The sequence below is a fragment of the Eucyclogobius newberryi genome, unplaced genomic scaffold (assembly GCF_026437365.1).
Source record: "Eucyclogobius newberryi isolate DKJ021-1_F unplaced genomic scaffold, fEucNew1.0.hap1 SCAF_10, whole genome shotgun sequence".
Lineage (NCBI taxonomy): Eukaryota > Metazoa > Chordata > Actinopteri > Gobiiformes > Gobiidae > Eucyclogobius > Eucyclogobius newberryi.
Genome location: NW_027315724.1, coordinates 27,184,672 through 27,200,915, shown reverse-complemented (window position 1 = coordinate 27,200,915; position 16,244 = coordinate 27,184,672). Strand labels below are relative to the sequence as shown.

The 16,244-nt window shown below is 40.8% G+C and overlaps 1 protein-coding gene across 11 annotated transcripts in view; it reads left to right on the top strand.

The window, feature by feature from the left end:
* The window catches only part of nectin1b (nectin cell adhesion molecule 1b), a 165,120-nt gene that overhangs the window by 51,459 nt on the left and 97,417 nt on the right, over nt 1–16,244 (top strand). For all 11 annotated transcript variants that reach the window (XM_072453010.1, XM_072453013.1, XM_072453005.1 and 8 more), the window contains exon 2: nt 15,275–15,646. In XM_072453010.1, the coding sequence (XP_072309111.1) occupies nt 15,275–15,646 (372 nt within the window). The remainder of the gene's footprint in view (nt 1–15,274; nt 15,647–16,244) is intronic.

The following is a 16,244-nucleotide window of genomic DNA, read 5'->3' as shown; positions in this document are numbered from 1 at the left end:
TGCACAGCGCACAGTAAGGAGAGGCCAACACGAGGGTAAGAGCTGAATAATGCCACCGCGGCCCTGGAGGAGAAAGTGCGTGTTTGCGGGACATTGCTATTTGCTCCGGACTCCCACAGGACGGGCCTTTGTGAGTTGGGGCGCGCCGCAGAGGCAGCCATGGCCCTGTTAGCGTATTTTCAAAGGCTATTAATGCCAAGGCGGAGGTGTACAAGTGAATGATTACATCTGGGGAGAAATGTTACGAAAATATGTGGGTTCAATACAGTCATAAGAGGCCTTTTCCATGTGGTACTGCGATTTTGTGGGTTCATATTTCAAACAAAAAGCGATGATATATTTGAGTCCTTATAAGAGAAAAAATTATTAGGTGATATGCTTGTGATGATTGCAGTATATCGCAAATTACCCTTCCCTTTACAAACGTAAAGTGGAAATGACAGTTTAGACCACATATACACACAACATTATTATCATATATTTAAGAATTGACTAGAATGTATCCTATTTTCCTCAGTTCCATCATTACGGTTATAATTGTACTTCCTGGTTAGTCATGAGCAGCATATTTGTCATAGGTATTGGGATTTCCACAACTGTTACCTGGCAACCATGTTGTAAACAAGGGCTGAAATCCAATAGTTAGACTTTGACAAATAATAAAACCCTCAGTTTGTTGTCAGAAATGTGTGATTGTTGCCTCTGCGAGAAATTTCTTTCTAGAATCAGCACTACTTCCTGTCATTTTCAAATATATTTGTTTTCATTTTTTCTTTGCAAACTGCCACTAACAGGACTATCCCACCAAACGTAGTAATAATTAGAAAAACACAAAAATCTGTCATATGCACTTTGAGGACAATTCATAAAAACAACATTTGCTTTAGCACAACAAAAACAATTACAGAGAAAAACGACATAATCCTTTTTTCCTTGCGCTTCCATTGCAAGTGCTGCTTAACCAAATCCTCATAAAGTGACCTCTGGGCATTCTTTTGGCGGACCCCCGGCCTTCTCTTAAGCCCATCATGTGAATCGTCCTCTTTTCAAAAGCATTGGCCACAGTCCTGCTTGAGTGACAGAGACTTCGATACGAGCTAATTGAGTCGTAGAATGCCTCCACGACTGCCCGCTTCACTTTCTGCACTTCTGATCAATAGTAATACACTATCAGTATTTGTCAGCTATACTTTTGCTCTTTGTTTCATCTGAGGCGTAGCAGCCAGAACTCATTTCACTCTCGCAGGCTCATTTCTCTGCGAATCCTTCTGCATTTCATCTGTTGAATTGCGGCGCACTGTGAAGTTTAACTGCAGCATATCTCTTAACTCAGAGGGCAATTATGGTGTGGCCTTGATTGCTGCTAATACCCCGAGTCTTCTCTGAATAAGTCACAGCAGTCACACAGTTACTATTTGACCACAGTCAACCACACCATTATCTACAGTCGCTAATGCCTCCAAATGCTCTTTTTTAATTGGTTTTCGCTTCCTAGAACTATTACTTTCCTCAACACATATACTACTGCTTCCAGCATATGTTAAAGTATCTGAATTGTAGTGACTTTCTAAAGGCCAAACCCCCATGAGATAATTTCCCACAACCCATAGCCCACCCACTCGACTGACTTCAAATAATATAGCTTAAAATAAATCATTTTTTGAGTTTCGAATTCAACATTTGATTGCATTACGCCTCCACTCAACATTTCCTACCGAGCGCTTTGCTTTCTTCGATAAGAATTTTCGAGTTCTTTGTTCCATGTCAATAGAAATGCGAGGGACCTGAGGAGACTGGAGTTGCTCAGAAGACAGAATCATCTTTCAGACCATTTCTTTCCCCTTACTGTGGCTTGTGGTGGCTGCCCATGTCCCCACGCCAGCTGAGTTTCTTCTGAAAGGAATTAAAGTGTTGTTTTTCCATGTGCTCTTTCAACATTCGCCACTGAAAACAAAGAGGAAAAGTAAAAGCCGAGCTGTAGCCGTCCTTGAGACTAATGCGAGAAGATGTGTGTGTGTGTGTGTGTTTTGTTACTGTTGACGGACTGGACTTCAAATAGTAGTTTGCTGCTATCTCGATGCATCGGAGAGTCGTGCCAGGGACCCTCAAACCTCTGTGATGTGCACGAGCGTTCAGAGAGAAGCTACAGACGCCGACTCATCCAGGTATATCTAATGTATGCTTGTTATACTTGACAATAAGCCTTGAGAAGGGCGTCGGGGGCTGCTGGGAAAGCCAATCCCGGTCCCAGCTGGAGAGCACATGCCGGGGTCTGAACATGACTGCGATGTGGTGAACATTCCAATACATGTATGTATGTGGAACTGGGAGCCACTGTGGAAAAGAGGCTGTGGTCGTGGTTTAGGAAATGGTTCAGCTCGGGCCTCAGCTCTAGCTTCAGCTCTGCACAGCACCAGTGAGTTTCAAGAGGGCTATGAGCAAAAAACCTCACTTAAAAGAAGAATTGAGCGTATAGAAGCATCATGTGTTAATGCCCTGTACATTATAGATCATGAACAATGTCTGAGCACTTTTGCATTTCCATCTCATTTACTTTACTGGTGTTTCGCACAAGTGATGTTGCCTTATCTAAATATCTTTAACAGAGAACACTGTACTGTGTGCAATGTTTGTTTCATAAATATCATAGTCATTTAAATTACAAGATAAGATAACAATTTCAAGGATGGAAATGAAATGAGTGTTGCAAAAACAGCTTTATGAGCACAGCAACACCGTACATCCCTTTTGGTGGAAACTAATCCATGCCAACTGTTATGGCTGCAGGGCAAAATTCGTAATCATGTTTATTTGTATTTCATATCTTGTCGACATGCTCAGAGATGGGGTTGATTCAGAGCTGATTTTAATAAATTGGGTTTGGTTATATGAAGTCTGTTGTTGTCTTAAACTTGTCTGAAGTAAATGTAGTTCATTGGTCGTCTTCCTCGTGCCCCTCGCGTCCCTCGTGTCCCTCGTGTCCCTGACTCAGACACATACTAAGTGTGCTTGTTAATTGATAGCTGGCCATAGGCGTCAGTGCAGTGCCCGTTCCAGCTGGAGTGTGAATTACCGCTCCCATATGTTAACGGCGTTGCTGTATAAATGGCTTGCACCGGCATTGTTGAAGAGGCTCACTGTGCCTTGTGGGGATGTGTGCACTTCCTTCTGTCCCAGGCACAATTAACCATTCACTTTGATGACAGACATGCTGCTATTTTCTCACACCTCTTTAAAAATGTATGATTAGCGCAGAACTAAGTTATTTCAACATTTCTCTTGAGATTTTTGAAGACAGGGCATTAATTATACACGAGGCTACTTGAACAGAGATTGTGTCCATGCAGCGAAACCTTCCTCTCACTCAGATAACCTCAGCTGCAAAGGTCAGCACAGGTCACAGCTCTGGAACAACACTTTGAGCGGGGAGTATTTCTAAAGGTCACTCTCACTGTCACGGTCTGTTTTGAACTGTCCTCAGGGAAGTTTCTCTATAAATGTTGGTATTTAGAAGTCTTAATGTTTTAATGTGCACAAACATGGAAGACTGCGAGACTTATCTTTGCGTGTGGACAATGAAACAGATGGTGAGAGTGAAGAATTTTTCACACATGGGTGTCCACGGCCAGACCCTTCCTCAGCACTTTTTGGCAGAAATATATATGCATTTCATGGTGTTTTTTGCTGCAAATATAAAGTAGGGATGGGAGTTCTTGTGCTGAGCAGTTCCACATAAATTCCTGACAATCCATTCTCACAGTCACAGCCTGGGCATGTTATGTGATGAAACTGTAGGGAAATATACGTACGTAAAAATGTAGTACAATACAACAATATTTCACTGTGTTATCAAGTAAAGTAAGCATTAGTTAGATCTTGAGTTGTGTCTTATATGAATTATAATTTTCACTTTCATTAAAACTTTATTGGAAGTATTGTGTTATTAACTTCCTCATGGCATATTTATTCATGCCGTGGATATTTAATGGCACAATAATATACCTATAAGGAATTCATATTTGTCGCAAAACAAATGGAACAAATCTAGACAAAATAACTCTTACTTTTTCCTAATTCTGAATCAAACATGCCTTTAATTTGAGTAGTAACACAGACAGTATGGAAAGCAATAACTCAAATGAGATCTGGCTCACATCCCTTTACTGTGGCACTAGGATTCCCACATGAGGTGTGTCGTGCAGCAGCTTTAATATCCTGAGTGCTCTAATCTGCCCACTGCGTCTGACCCAATATAATACATCCATGGTCTGACCCTCCGATGTGTCACTCTGACCGGCCGCCGCCCCCCTTTAACTCTCCCCAAATCCTCTGCTTTCTTTGTCCAGCTTTGATACCTGTTGACAATAATATCTAGTTTATATTATTGTATTCTTTTAGTATTGTATAGTTGTTGTTTTCTTTTTTTGTTGGTTTCTATTCTTTAAAAGTCTAGTTTCTGGTACATTTATCGACATAGTTCCCATTTTTAGACCTCAACAGGCTTAGTCAATTTCCTAACGAGACAAAAAAGATACTGGAATACTTATCTTCCCCCCAGATACACTAACCTTATCTGAGCGTGTTCCTGTTTTAGTTTCAGTTAAACAGCGGGCCCTGTAGTTCATTTACCTCTGTCCCACATCTCCCGCTGCTGACAGTATCGCAGCGATGATGTCATGCCTCCAGTCGGTCAGGTAACGTCAGCCCTGTGTGTTCAGTTGGAACCGAAACCGTGGTGGGACTGTTTGCCTAAGCTGCAGGGGGCGGCGGGGGCGGCGCCAGAGTCCGCCCACAGTCTGTTGACACTCAGTACAATCGCTCACTTTCAGACGACAAAAGCAGATGACTTTCCTTGGCTTATTTACAGTGACAAAGGGCAAACAGACAAAGTTGTTGACTCTTTTAACAGCTACATGCTAAAACATTGAGTATTTGTAATTAAGCGTAAAGCTTTTTTTATGACATGACTTAGTGGTGATAACGATATTCTGACAAAATTATGTTGAGTCAAGATAAATGTGTTAAAACATGGCTCTATCTTTTGAGGTTTATCACTTTACACCCTTATTTGGGAAGTTTCCAACACACACACACACACACACACACACATGCACGCACACACACACACACACACACACACATACACATATGCACGCACACACACACATGCACGCACACACACACACACACACACATACACATATGCACGCACACACACACATGCACGCACACACACACACACATACATACACACATGCACGCACACACACACACATGCACGCACACACACACACACATACATACACATATGCACGCACACACACACACATGCACGCACACACACACACACACACACACACATACATACACACACACACACACACACATACACATATGCACGCACACACACACACACACACATATGCACGAACACACACACACATGCACACACACACACACACACACACACACACACACACACACACACATGCACACACACACACACACACACACACACATACACACATATGCACGCACACACACATATGCACGAACACACACACACACATGCACACACACACACACACACACAAACACACACATATGCACACACACACACACACACACACACACACACACACACACACACACACACATTTATCTTCTGATATTCATGCAATAATAAATTGTGCACTTATTAATGTGTAATTACCTAAAAATTGTGCACATTGTAGATTATTTTACAAATGGAATTTCACTTAGTCTTTTAATTAACTAGTTGATTAGTTGTTTTAAATGTAAAAATATTGAGTATTTTTGTCAATTTTGTCACAAGAAGACATTTGATTACAGCCAAATCATAGAAGCTCGTCTCTCAGCACATGGCATGTTTGAAGTCTGTGTATAGACCGGATTTAGTTTAATTTTGTTCTACATTTATTCTACCTGGCAAAACATTAAGAGCACATTGTTATGTACAGTGTTGGCCTGGATGTGCTGTAGAGCATCCAATAGGGAAGGACGAGCGTGAACACATGTACTTGTTCAATGCATTTATTAGTAAAAGAGTTCATAAAATAGTTTTAGCCCTAAACTATTGCCCTACACACTTTTCGGTTTAATAACTGGAGGAATATGCATGAAAGAATAAATATTGCTGAGTGGTGATTTCATTAGATTTCCCAAAAGTGCCTAATGTGTTCTTCAGAAATCACAACCAACTTCCAAACGTGTCTAAATATAAACCGCAGTGCGTTGTCTGATTAGTTTCTTGCAGTGTTTCTTGGCGTGAATCATTACCATGCCTGAACTCAGATGTGAAGCTCCATTGCTGGGGAGCTGAGGCATCCCCTTGACATTTGAAACGCCTGTAAGCCGCTCGGGGCCATGTGTGTATGTGTGTGTGTGTGTGTGTGTGTGTGTGTTTCTGTGTGCTTGTGCTCTGAACCTTCCCTTTCCTCTGCTATATCGACACATGCAGCAGAGGTATTAGATGAGTATTGGTGCATGTGCTTGTCCAATCGTACGCACTACCAACCTGAAAGTTGTACACATTGGATAACACATGACTGCTGTGCCACTGCGTCTGGTCATTATGGCCTTTTCGCCTCCTCAAACAAACAGCCGCCGGGAATAGTCGGAATTAAATGCAGCGAGCTACTTTCGGAAACCCAATCCAGACTCGCTAACACAATAAATATTCTGGATAATCATTAACATTTACAGTGCAGCAGATGTTAGGCTTTGCTCAATGAGGGGAGGTTTGTTGTACAATGGAGTGTTTCAAATCTGAAGCAGATAGTGACCGGTTGCCGTCTGTTCCCGTATGGATTTTGAGCTTGCCCCTGCAATTCACTGTTTGCTCTGGGAAACAAAAGGTAAATGCGAATCTGGCAGATACGCTGTTGTTTACCCGTGAGATCAGGCTGAAGCACCGTCAAACTGTGTCCGAGTGTGTGAGGGGAAAACACATCCACTCAGGCATAAAATGCTCCTCCATTTTGAAAGAGTGGCCAGAAAAAGCATTACTATTGCAGAATATGGCTGCTAATTGAAGGCTTGGTGGTTAATGTGCGAGGTGTTGTTAACTCAGTGAGACGTTTGACTAACAGGAGGAATTAGACTATGAGCTCTGACTGTGCGGCTTTCTGTTATATCCTGTTATGGATTATAGGGGAAGTACAATATTGTTTTATACTTAATGGTGCATGTGGTGCGCTGTAATTTGATTTCAGTTGGATTCCTTGGCTTTGAAATTACACCGACAAATTTAAATAATACTAGAAATGAATATATAGTAAATATCCAAAACTACTGCCACATATAGTTTGAAAAGGAGATTAAAATAAAGATATGCTGGTAGAGAATATATATATTTTTTTTAAAACACTAATCAACACTAAATCTAGTATTAAAACTGCATTCTGTTGTGAATAGGTATAAACTTCCTACATTATATTGTATACAATTTATGATATGGCAACCAAAGTTGACGTAAATCTTCACCAAGTGGTTTCAAAATTGGGATTGAGCTTTTGCATTTGAATCAAAATCAGATTTTAAATTTGACTGAATTGCATAATACATTTGAAGGATGTGCATTCCTACTCCCACCTCTGGTCATGAGCTTTGGGTAATGACCGAAAGGACAGGATCGAAGACACAAGCGGCCGAAACAAGTTTCCTCTGCAGAGTGGCTGGGCGCTCACTTAGCGATAGGACAAGGAGTTCTGTCACATGGGAGGAGATCAGAATAAAGCCGCTGCTCCTCTGTTCCGGATGCCTCCTGGATTCCTCTCTGGGAAGGTGTTACGGCAGTGGTGTCTAAACTTTTTTCACCGAGGGCCGCATTTTGAAACTTATACGGAGCAGAGGGCCACAAACAACCTGAAAATGGCGATTTTTTTGCATTTGACATAGTTTTGATACCTCCACACCTTTTTAATAAGATTTGGAACATTAATATTATGTTGGTATAACATCAAAATGCTTCAATCTCTCCAGTTTTACAGTAAAAACTACTGCTTTTTGTTGTTTGGACCAACTTAACAGGAAGCTGGAGGGCCGACGAAAATTGGTCTGAGGGCCACATTTGGCCCCCGCGCCTTAGTTTGGACATGCCTGTGTTGCGGGCACCTCCCACTGGGAAGAGGCCTGGGGAAGACCCAGGAAATGCTGGAGGGACTATGTCTCTCAGTTGGCCTGGGAACGCCTCAAGATCCCCCGGTGGAGCAGGAGGAAGTGTGAGGGGAGAGGGAAGTCTAGCTGCTTAGACTGCTGCCCCCGTGACCTGGCCTTGAATAAATCATAAGGATCATTTAGCATTTAGTTAAAAAGGCGACAGTCACAAATTGACCTGGATGCTTGGGAAAACAGGGATTTTCAGAGCAATAGCGTCTTGATTGTAGGAGAATAACGATTGTTCAGACGACCATGAATCACTCTAAATACAACTTACATCTAATAAATGAGACAGTAAAACTATTAGAAGATGGTATTTGTCACAAACATGCAGAGGGGGTACGGAGAGCCCTGTCCCATCGCCGTGGGAACTGGGACTACATTAAATAGTCATTATCCTGCCAGGCTCAGGCCATGTTTTATCTATCAGCATCCCACTTAAGTAACAATAGCACGAGCAAAGCCTATCAGAGCAGTGGCAGATAATATGTCTTCATGTTTAAGGTTTTAAAGCAATCCTGGCACGAAGTGTATCCTAAAAATGCAAAAGATTGATCTGCACTGCCAGCTAAAGCTAACGTTAAAGCGGCGCTCTCTTCAGGCTAAGTGGGATGTTATAAAGTTTGACCTATTTGCTAAGGTTAAAATGTGTTTTCAGACTGGAGTGGCTAAACATATTTAATAAAGGTTAAGAGACTAAACACACATTTCTGCCCTGTGTAGAGCATTTTAATATTCTTTTTCAATAATATATTTCTGAAACTCTACTCAGACTTGCTGAATATCAAAGTACAAAGGGATGTCGGTGCTTGTTGTGGGTGTTGGAAATGCTAGAGGATTTCCCCACGCAAGGAATCGAAACAACATTTGAACTATTCTTTAAGTCTGTTTAATGTGCACTTTTAGATTATTCTTCGTGTACATTCAGTCTTATTAGAATGATGAATTCCAAAGCTTTGTGAACTCCATCTGACTCTGGCACAAATGGTTTCTCTTGGCGTAGAGCCTTCCTAATGTTGAACAAGTCAATCGTTGTTTCTTAAATGCTTTTGAGTTTTGGCCAGATGAGCTCTGAACACAGAAACAATAGCTTCCACATTTGTTGCACAATGAGCTGCAAAGTAGAGTTTGATTAATGGAATTCTTTGTATTCATAGCTTTTGTATTACAGCTTCATACGCTTTGCAAAGTCTGCGGAAAAGTGCCGCGTGAATGTGGCGTTCCCGCGTTTTAGTCTCATTAGTTTTTTTTTAATTTACAATTGAAAAATGATTGTATTCCAGCGCTTATTTCATCACAGCACCTGGGTAGTCAAATTAAATGGGGTTTTGTTTAGCTGAATTATTATCTTCGTCAACAGCTTTAATTATTGTTTTGCGTGAACGCTGTTGCTGTCGGTTGTCCAAAGCGCCATATGCAAACTGATCAGAGGCGCACGTTTCTTGTTCCTTCAGAAGACAGATCCCATTCCAGCCCCGTGTACCATGCACGTCTCCGAGCGGGACGACTGTCATTGTCGACGCACAAACTCAACATCTGTTTTAATCGCCGCCTTTATGTCGCACTATAATGTGTGCGCGCTCGCCTGGCGTGCTCAAATGGCTCGCTTTATTGCTTTTTGGACACAGACTTTGCCTTTGTTTATGGGATGTTATTACTTGGTTTCTTGTAACTGGCAGCTCTCAAGGCAGTGTCAGGTGTATTGGAGCGTGACAGTCCCATGTCCTCCTCTTGTCAGTGGAAGGGCAAAGCCACCCAATACAAAGCATCTCACTACAATGGGTTCCACAATGTACTGCTAGTTGTGTTCTTTTTATCTAGTTATAATTTGAGTGAAAAATATACTAAAATGATCTCGTTAGTCAGAAGTTAGAGGTGAGCGATATATATTGAAAAATGTTATAATATCGTGAACATTGTTTTGAGGATACGCTATATTTGAATATCAATTATAATGTTTATAGTGACATTTTTTGAAGTTGTAATACAAGATTATAAAGTCATATTTGTTCATAATTTTACAGTCTTGTCACATTTGTCGATAAAACTCTAAAACAGTCTAAAACAGGACTAAACCAAGGATAAAATCATATTTAAAGCAAGACTAAACCAGGTCTTCACCAAGAACTAACCCAGGACTAAAACAGGGACAACACCAGGACCTAAGTGGAACTAAAACAGGATTAAAGCAAGACTAAACCGGAAATAAAACCATGACTAATACAACACATCGCCCCCTGCCTATCTGAAGTTTACTTGCTTGAACATCATCAAATGTATGTTGTAGTCTGTTTAGTCTCTCTATTTATTATTTACCAACACTCACTACACTGGAAAAATGTACACAAATAACTGAAACTATGGTGGGGGACATTATGTATACTGTAGGAATTTCAATTGAAAAACAGGTTTGACATGTTGCAATATTGGACAAACTTAGGGCAAATTGCATGTGTTTTCAATATCACAAAGCCCTAAATGTCCTCTAAAGCTCCTCCCTCTTCCCCTCACTACTTCTTTGTCTTTCTTTTGCTCTGACTCACACATGGCTTCAGCCCCTGCTCTCCTAATTCCTCTCGCATGTTTGTGGTCGTGGTGCTCCGTGGTTGTGCTGCTCTGTAGTGGAGTCTATAATTATGGCTCTGCTTGAGCTGCTCTGAGGCCTGCTCATGTAGTCCTCGAGTGAAAGGGTCCAGGTGGAGGCCCCCAGCCCCTTTCTGGCGGCGGCCAAGGCTTTGCGGCTATGTAATTATGCCTATTGCTCTGGTTTCCATTTGCCCAACAGTGTTTATGTGGTGCGGTGTGAGTAAGAGTATGGTGAGGACGGAGATGGACGTTTTCTCACAGACGCACCAGGCCACGATGGAGCCTCCTGATCCTTTCCATTTACTGTGACCTTAAGAACATTACACTCATATATATGTGCTAATGTTGGCTAAAAGTATCAACAATCTGATTGATACCCAATAGATAACGAATTGAATCTTGATACTTATTTGAGCGAGTATCAATACAAAATAAATCACATAATCAAGACAAAGAAGGATATTTAGATTTGATCAGAACTAGTATAAGACCACATGGTTTAATAAAGAAAGTACAATTATTTTATGTTGAAAATGTCAGTCTATTGTGTTTTATTGTGCTAAAATTGTGGATTGTTGTGGTATCGAAATCTGTATCGAGAATCGAGTATTTCCCTTGGTATCGAAATCAAGTTTGAAATGTTAGTATTGTGAAAATACTAATACATACATAGTTTTAATTCTATACTTTTGAATTAATTGTGGTTATTTGGGTTGGGCGATATTGACAAAAAGGAATATGTTGATATTCTTTGGGGTGTGTCCCGATTACGATATTCAAATGATATTATGTCAATCCAAATTGTTTTTAAATGTATTAGTTGATGTTTAATAATCAGACAAATTAGTTTATCACAAAAGTGCCGTAATTTCTTTCATTTTAATTTTTATTCTACAGATTTCTTTTTTTTTACTATAAATTAAATACTTACATTAAATACAAAATTTTGCAAAACTCTAAAACAGCATTTTTATATATAAATTGCCCACCGCTATAATTGTTCAAGTGATCAAGAACCATTCATTTATGTTACTCAATCTGACAAACAATGGAAAATTCCCCAATGAAAACACTGACTTTATTAATCTCACTTTATTTATTTGTTTCACTATTTCGCTAATGCCATTTAAATGCACCGCGGACGAGCTCTTGGCCACAATCCTTGAAACATAATCGTTCTGTTTGCAAAGAGTCTATTATTTTAACACTCAAGGAACGTTTCTGTGAGAACTTTGGCTGACGTCCCCCCCCCCCCCCCCCCCCCCCCCCCGCCCCACCATACAAGCATCACCCAACTCCAGATTAAACTTTAACTGCTGTTGTCACCCTGTAAATTGTGTTGCTCTTTCAAAAAAGACCATGCCATATCTGCCACGAGTGGTAATCTACGCTGCGATCAGATGGAGTACAGCGTCGGCCGGAGGACACAGGTGTTTCTCAAGGTGCAGATGACAAGGTTGCCAGTCGCTCCTGTCAAACTGCATTAGCAAATCAATCTGTCATTCCCAAATCCCTCAAGTTTAAATGTCCACAGAGGGGGTCTCGCCGATCCCCTCTGAAGGAAATGGAAGCCTCTGCGCCGACGGTAACTTTCAGAGGCACACAGCGTATTGTTTTATTTATTTATATATTTCAATGCGTGTCGGTTTGATGGGGTGTTGGTCGGGTAAAGTCATAGATGCTGCTGTGAAAAAGATTGGAAAATATATTGTTTTCCCGTTATGGCCTTGCAATGGGGTTAAGTAAACGTAATATTGTCACTACCTGTTATTTGTAGATGTGCTGTGTAAAAGTTAGTCAGTATTCATTCTTCATCCCAGCATTATTTGTTGTATTGCCACTGCTCTTTCTACTGGTACAAAACATTTCAAACTCAATTTTGATACTAAGGAAATGGCTTGATACCTATTTTTATACCACATAATGACATTTTCAACACAGTATATTAGTATAGTTTAGTATAGTATTATTTTTTGTTCTTATATTATTTCTGATACAGATCAAGACGACACAAATGGTTAAATTTAGCCCTATTTATGTAATATTGGATTGTATGGATGCTTCAAATGAGTAAATTATTTTGATAATGTTGTCAGTATCGATTAGTATCTGCGTTTACATCGTTTTACAGCCCTATTTCTTTAATTTGGCTAAATACTGACAACTTTCAACCAATAATATCCCACAAGAACTGCAGTTTTGAAAATGTAACTCAGTCATTTAACAGTTTTACCCATTTATTCTAATTTCAGTCGACTTGTTTTCCCGCTTGGAGAAATAATCCTTGGTGTTCACATTGTGCCTGAACGATGATAACCATTGTGCAGCTTCTGTTGTCTCCCTCCCTCCTATTTTATCTTGAGTCAAAGCTTTCGAATAGCTGCCACTGTTTGGTGAGATTGACGGGCTTCACACACACCGCCCTCTTTTCACTCCTTTGCAAAGGCGGAGATAGACACGATCAGATATTGTATTCAGTAGCGGTACTCGTAAACGCAGTTCACCGGCGTACATTTTACAGCCCCCGTGGAAACTTTATCTCCCAAACACAGCTATTATCTATCATCTTGATGCACTCACTCCATTTTTAAGAGGTACTTTGTATTTTTTTGCTAGGCTGGTTCTCCACTTGAGGTTGCGGCATATTTTTTTTTGTGTTTATGACTTGGGTTTATGAGTCCAGCGTGATTAACAGAGAAATTTGCTGGCCAATCTTCCTGTGGATCCTGCCCCATCCATAGGAGATAATTATAGCTTTGGCTCTGCTATAAATACAAGGCACGGCGGTTGTTGGACCAGGAAATGGGGCATCGTACAACTTCACCTGGAACGAAACAGAAATAAGTCTTAGGCAACAAAGAGAGGTGAAGACACGCATGCAGGTGCCCTCGAGCGATGCACTGACGCATGGTTCAAAATGATGGACTTAAATATAGTGTAACTGCCATTGGGCTGTGAATAACATGGCATTGATTCACTTCCTTCTCACGTATAGGAAGATTTTAAGAATGACCTAACACAGAAAATGTAGAAGAACTATTCATTATATAACATAACGTGTAGAGGAACAATTACCTATTGACGGTCCTAGAAGTTATTGCAGTGCATTTTGACCGGAACTGAAATCGGGCCAAGATGGTATGAATTCAATTCCACCTCACAAATGGAATTCTTTGAAGAATGACTGACTCTTGGAACACAATCTAAATTTAACTGTGACTTTATCATTGTCATTCTAGCCTACTTGTCCAGAGGCTTGCTGTCAGAGAGGGATGGAGACTTGTCCTAATCATAACATTTAACACAGAAATAGAAACATTAAACATTCATGTAGGACAAAAAAAGTCTTGAAACAGTAGTTTGGATGAAAAATAAGAAATCGTGTGAGGGCTTTTGGATTAAAACATGTGCCAGAGAAATAAAACGCTCATAAATGGACTGCTAGAACCTCATAAGAAGACTGCAATTGTGCTTGTAAATGACTCAATATCTTTAAGAGCAGAAGTCAAATTAGCATAATGATAAGCTTTTAGACCTGTCTGGACATATGCGGCGCTGCCCTCAACATGAAACAGGATCTGTACCTTTGTAAAATATAACAACATCTAACCCAAGATGTGGCCAAGTGCAGTGCATTAACTAATAGACCTTATAAAGAACGGGGAAGGTCTGCTCTTACTAATTAACCTTTTTACCCTCCTCACAGGCTCAAATAGTAGAATGGCTTAATTGCTGTGTGTTCTCGCTGTTTTGAAAGCTTACATGCAGCTCCACATTGTTTCTTTAATAGAAGCTCCAGGCAATCACTGAGGTATTTGAGAGTAAAAAGTAATTAAAATTACAATGGGCGGTCAGCATGTTGCCTGGTAGAGGAGGGCAGCTCTGCAGACGATGGCCTTGTGCGTTCGTTCGTTAGTGATGCAGTGGATGTGTTGCCCGTTCCGCCCATCGCATTAGAGATAGACCCAGATGGACAAAGGAAAGGTTGTGTTTGTGCCCGCTGTGTTAATAACGTCTGCCCTGTGTTTCACAAAAGTAAGACATGCAGACAGTATGTTGTTTACAGAGAATTGTAGCGCTAGGAAATATTGATTTACTGGGATGTAAGAGGATTTTTGAAACGTACTGCAGGTATTGTCCGTTACAATTACTGAAAAAAACATTTCATAAATCTTTACGCTGTCTTTCTAGATGCATATTCAGACTTCCTATAAGTGATCTGTTCTTCTGTATCTACCTCTGTATCTACCTGCGTTGCACCAATGAAATTTCCCCATGTGGGACAATAAAGGAATATCTTATCTTATCTTATCTTATATTTTATAGACAGGTTCACAGCCCTGTAAATTGCCACATAATCCATAAAGTTGACTGCCAGTTCATTGTACTCCGGGGCCAAATTGACTTTCAGAACATTCTTTTCAAACAGCCCTGAAACTTTCTGAACACTTGAACTCCAATTTCTTGTAATTTACTCCTACTTTTTTTTTCTCTGTGTTTTCTCTAGCTGGCAACGGACAGATGGTACAGATGGACTCCAGTAAGTCGGGCTTCGTGGGCTCCCAAGTAGAACTGCGCTGCATTTTCATCAACAGTAACCCGCCGGTCAAGATCTCTCAAGTCACCTGGCAGAAGGTCCTCAATGGCACCAAGCACAACGTGGCCATTGCCAACCCTGCCCTGGGAGTGTCCGTCCTGCCCCCGTACAAGGAGCGGGTTAGTTTCAAACAGGCTGCAGTGCGCCACCGGACCCCCTCGCTCGAAGACACCACCATCGTCTTCTCCAACCTGCAGCTGTCCGACGAGGCGGCGTACATCTGCGAGTACACCACGTTTCCTGCAGGGAACCGGGAGAACATGGTCAACCTCACTGTCTTTGGTGAGCAATTTAGAGTTTATGGTTTTCATCCCTGACTCTTGAATGCTGTGATTTGTATTATGTGTTGGTATATGTTAATATTAATCTTGATTCATCCAGGAGTGGTCCATAGTAACAGAGGTTTGCTCAAGAGTGCTTAAGCTTAGATACCTTTTCAGTTTTCCTCAGAATTGAGAAAGACTCTTGGATGGGAGCCAAAGTCATGGCTTAAAACCTTGTCCAGATGAAATGTCTTGGCCTGTGACACAGTGTGATTGAACTAATGTCAGTCATATGGAAAGATGTTTTGTAAAATAACTACTTAGACCTTATTCCAACAGTTTTTTGAGTCGTACATGAAGACATGGTGTCTTTAGAAAGCACTATGTACAAATAATACTGAAAGTTTAAGATCATTTCATACATGATTTGTGTGTCTGAGCCCCAGGGTACACTAAGATTCTAAGATCATTTTAACTTTCTTGTTCACCTGCATTGTTACACCAGTAAATGCTACTTCACCCATCTGAGGAGTACAACTCTATTTGACAAATGTATGTTCTGGTCTCTGAAGTGATGTGACATTCAACACCAATCTCACATTAGTGAATATAGCTTT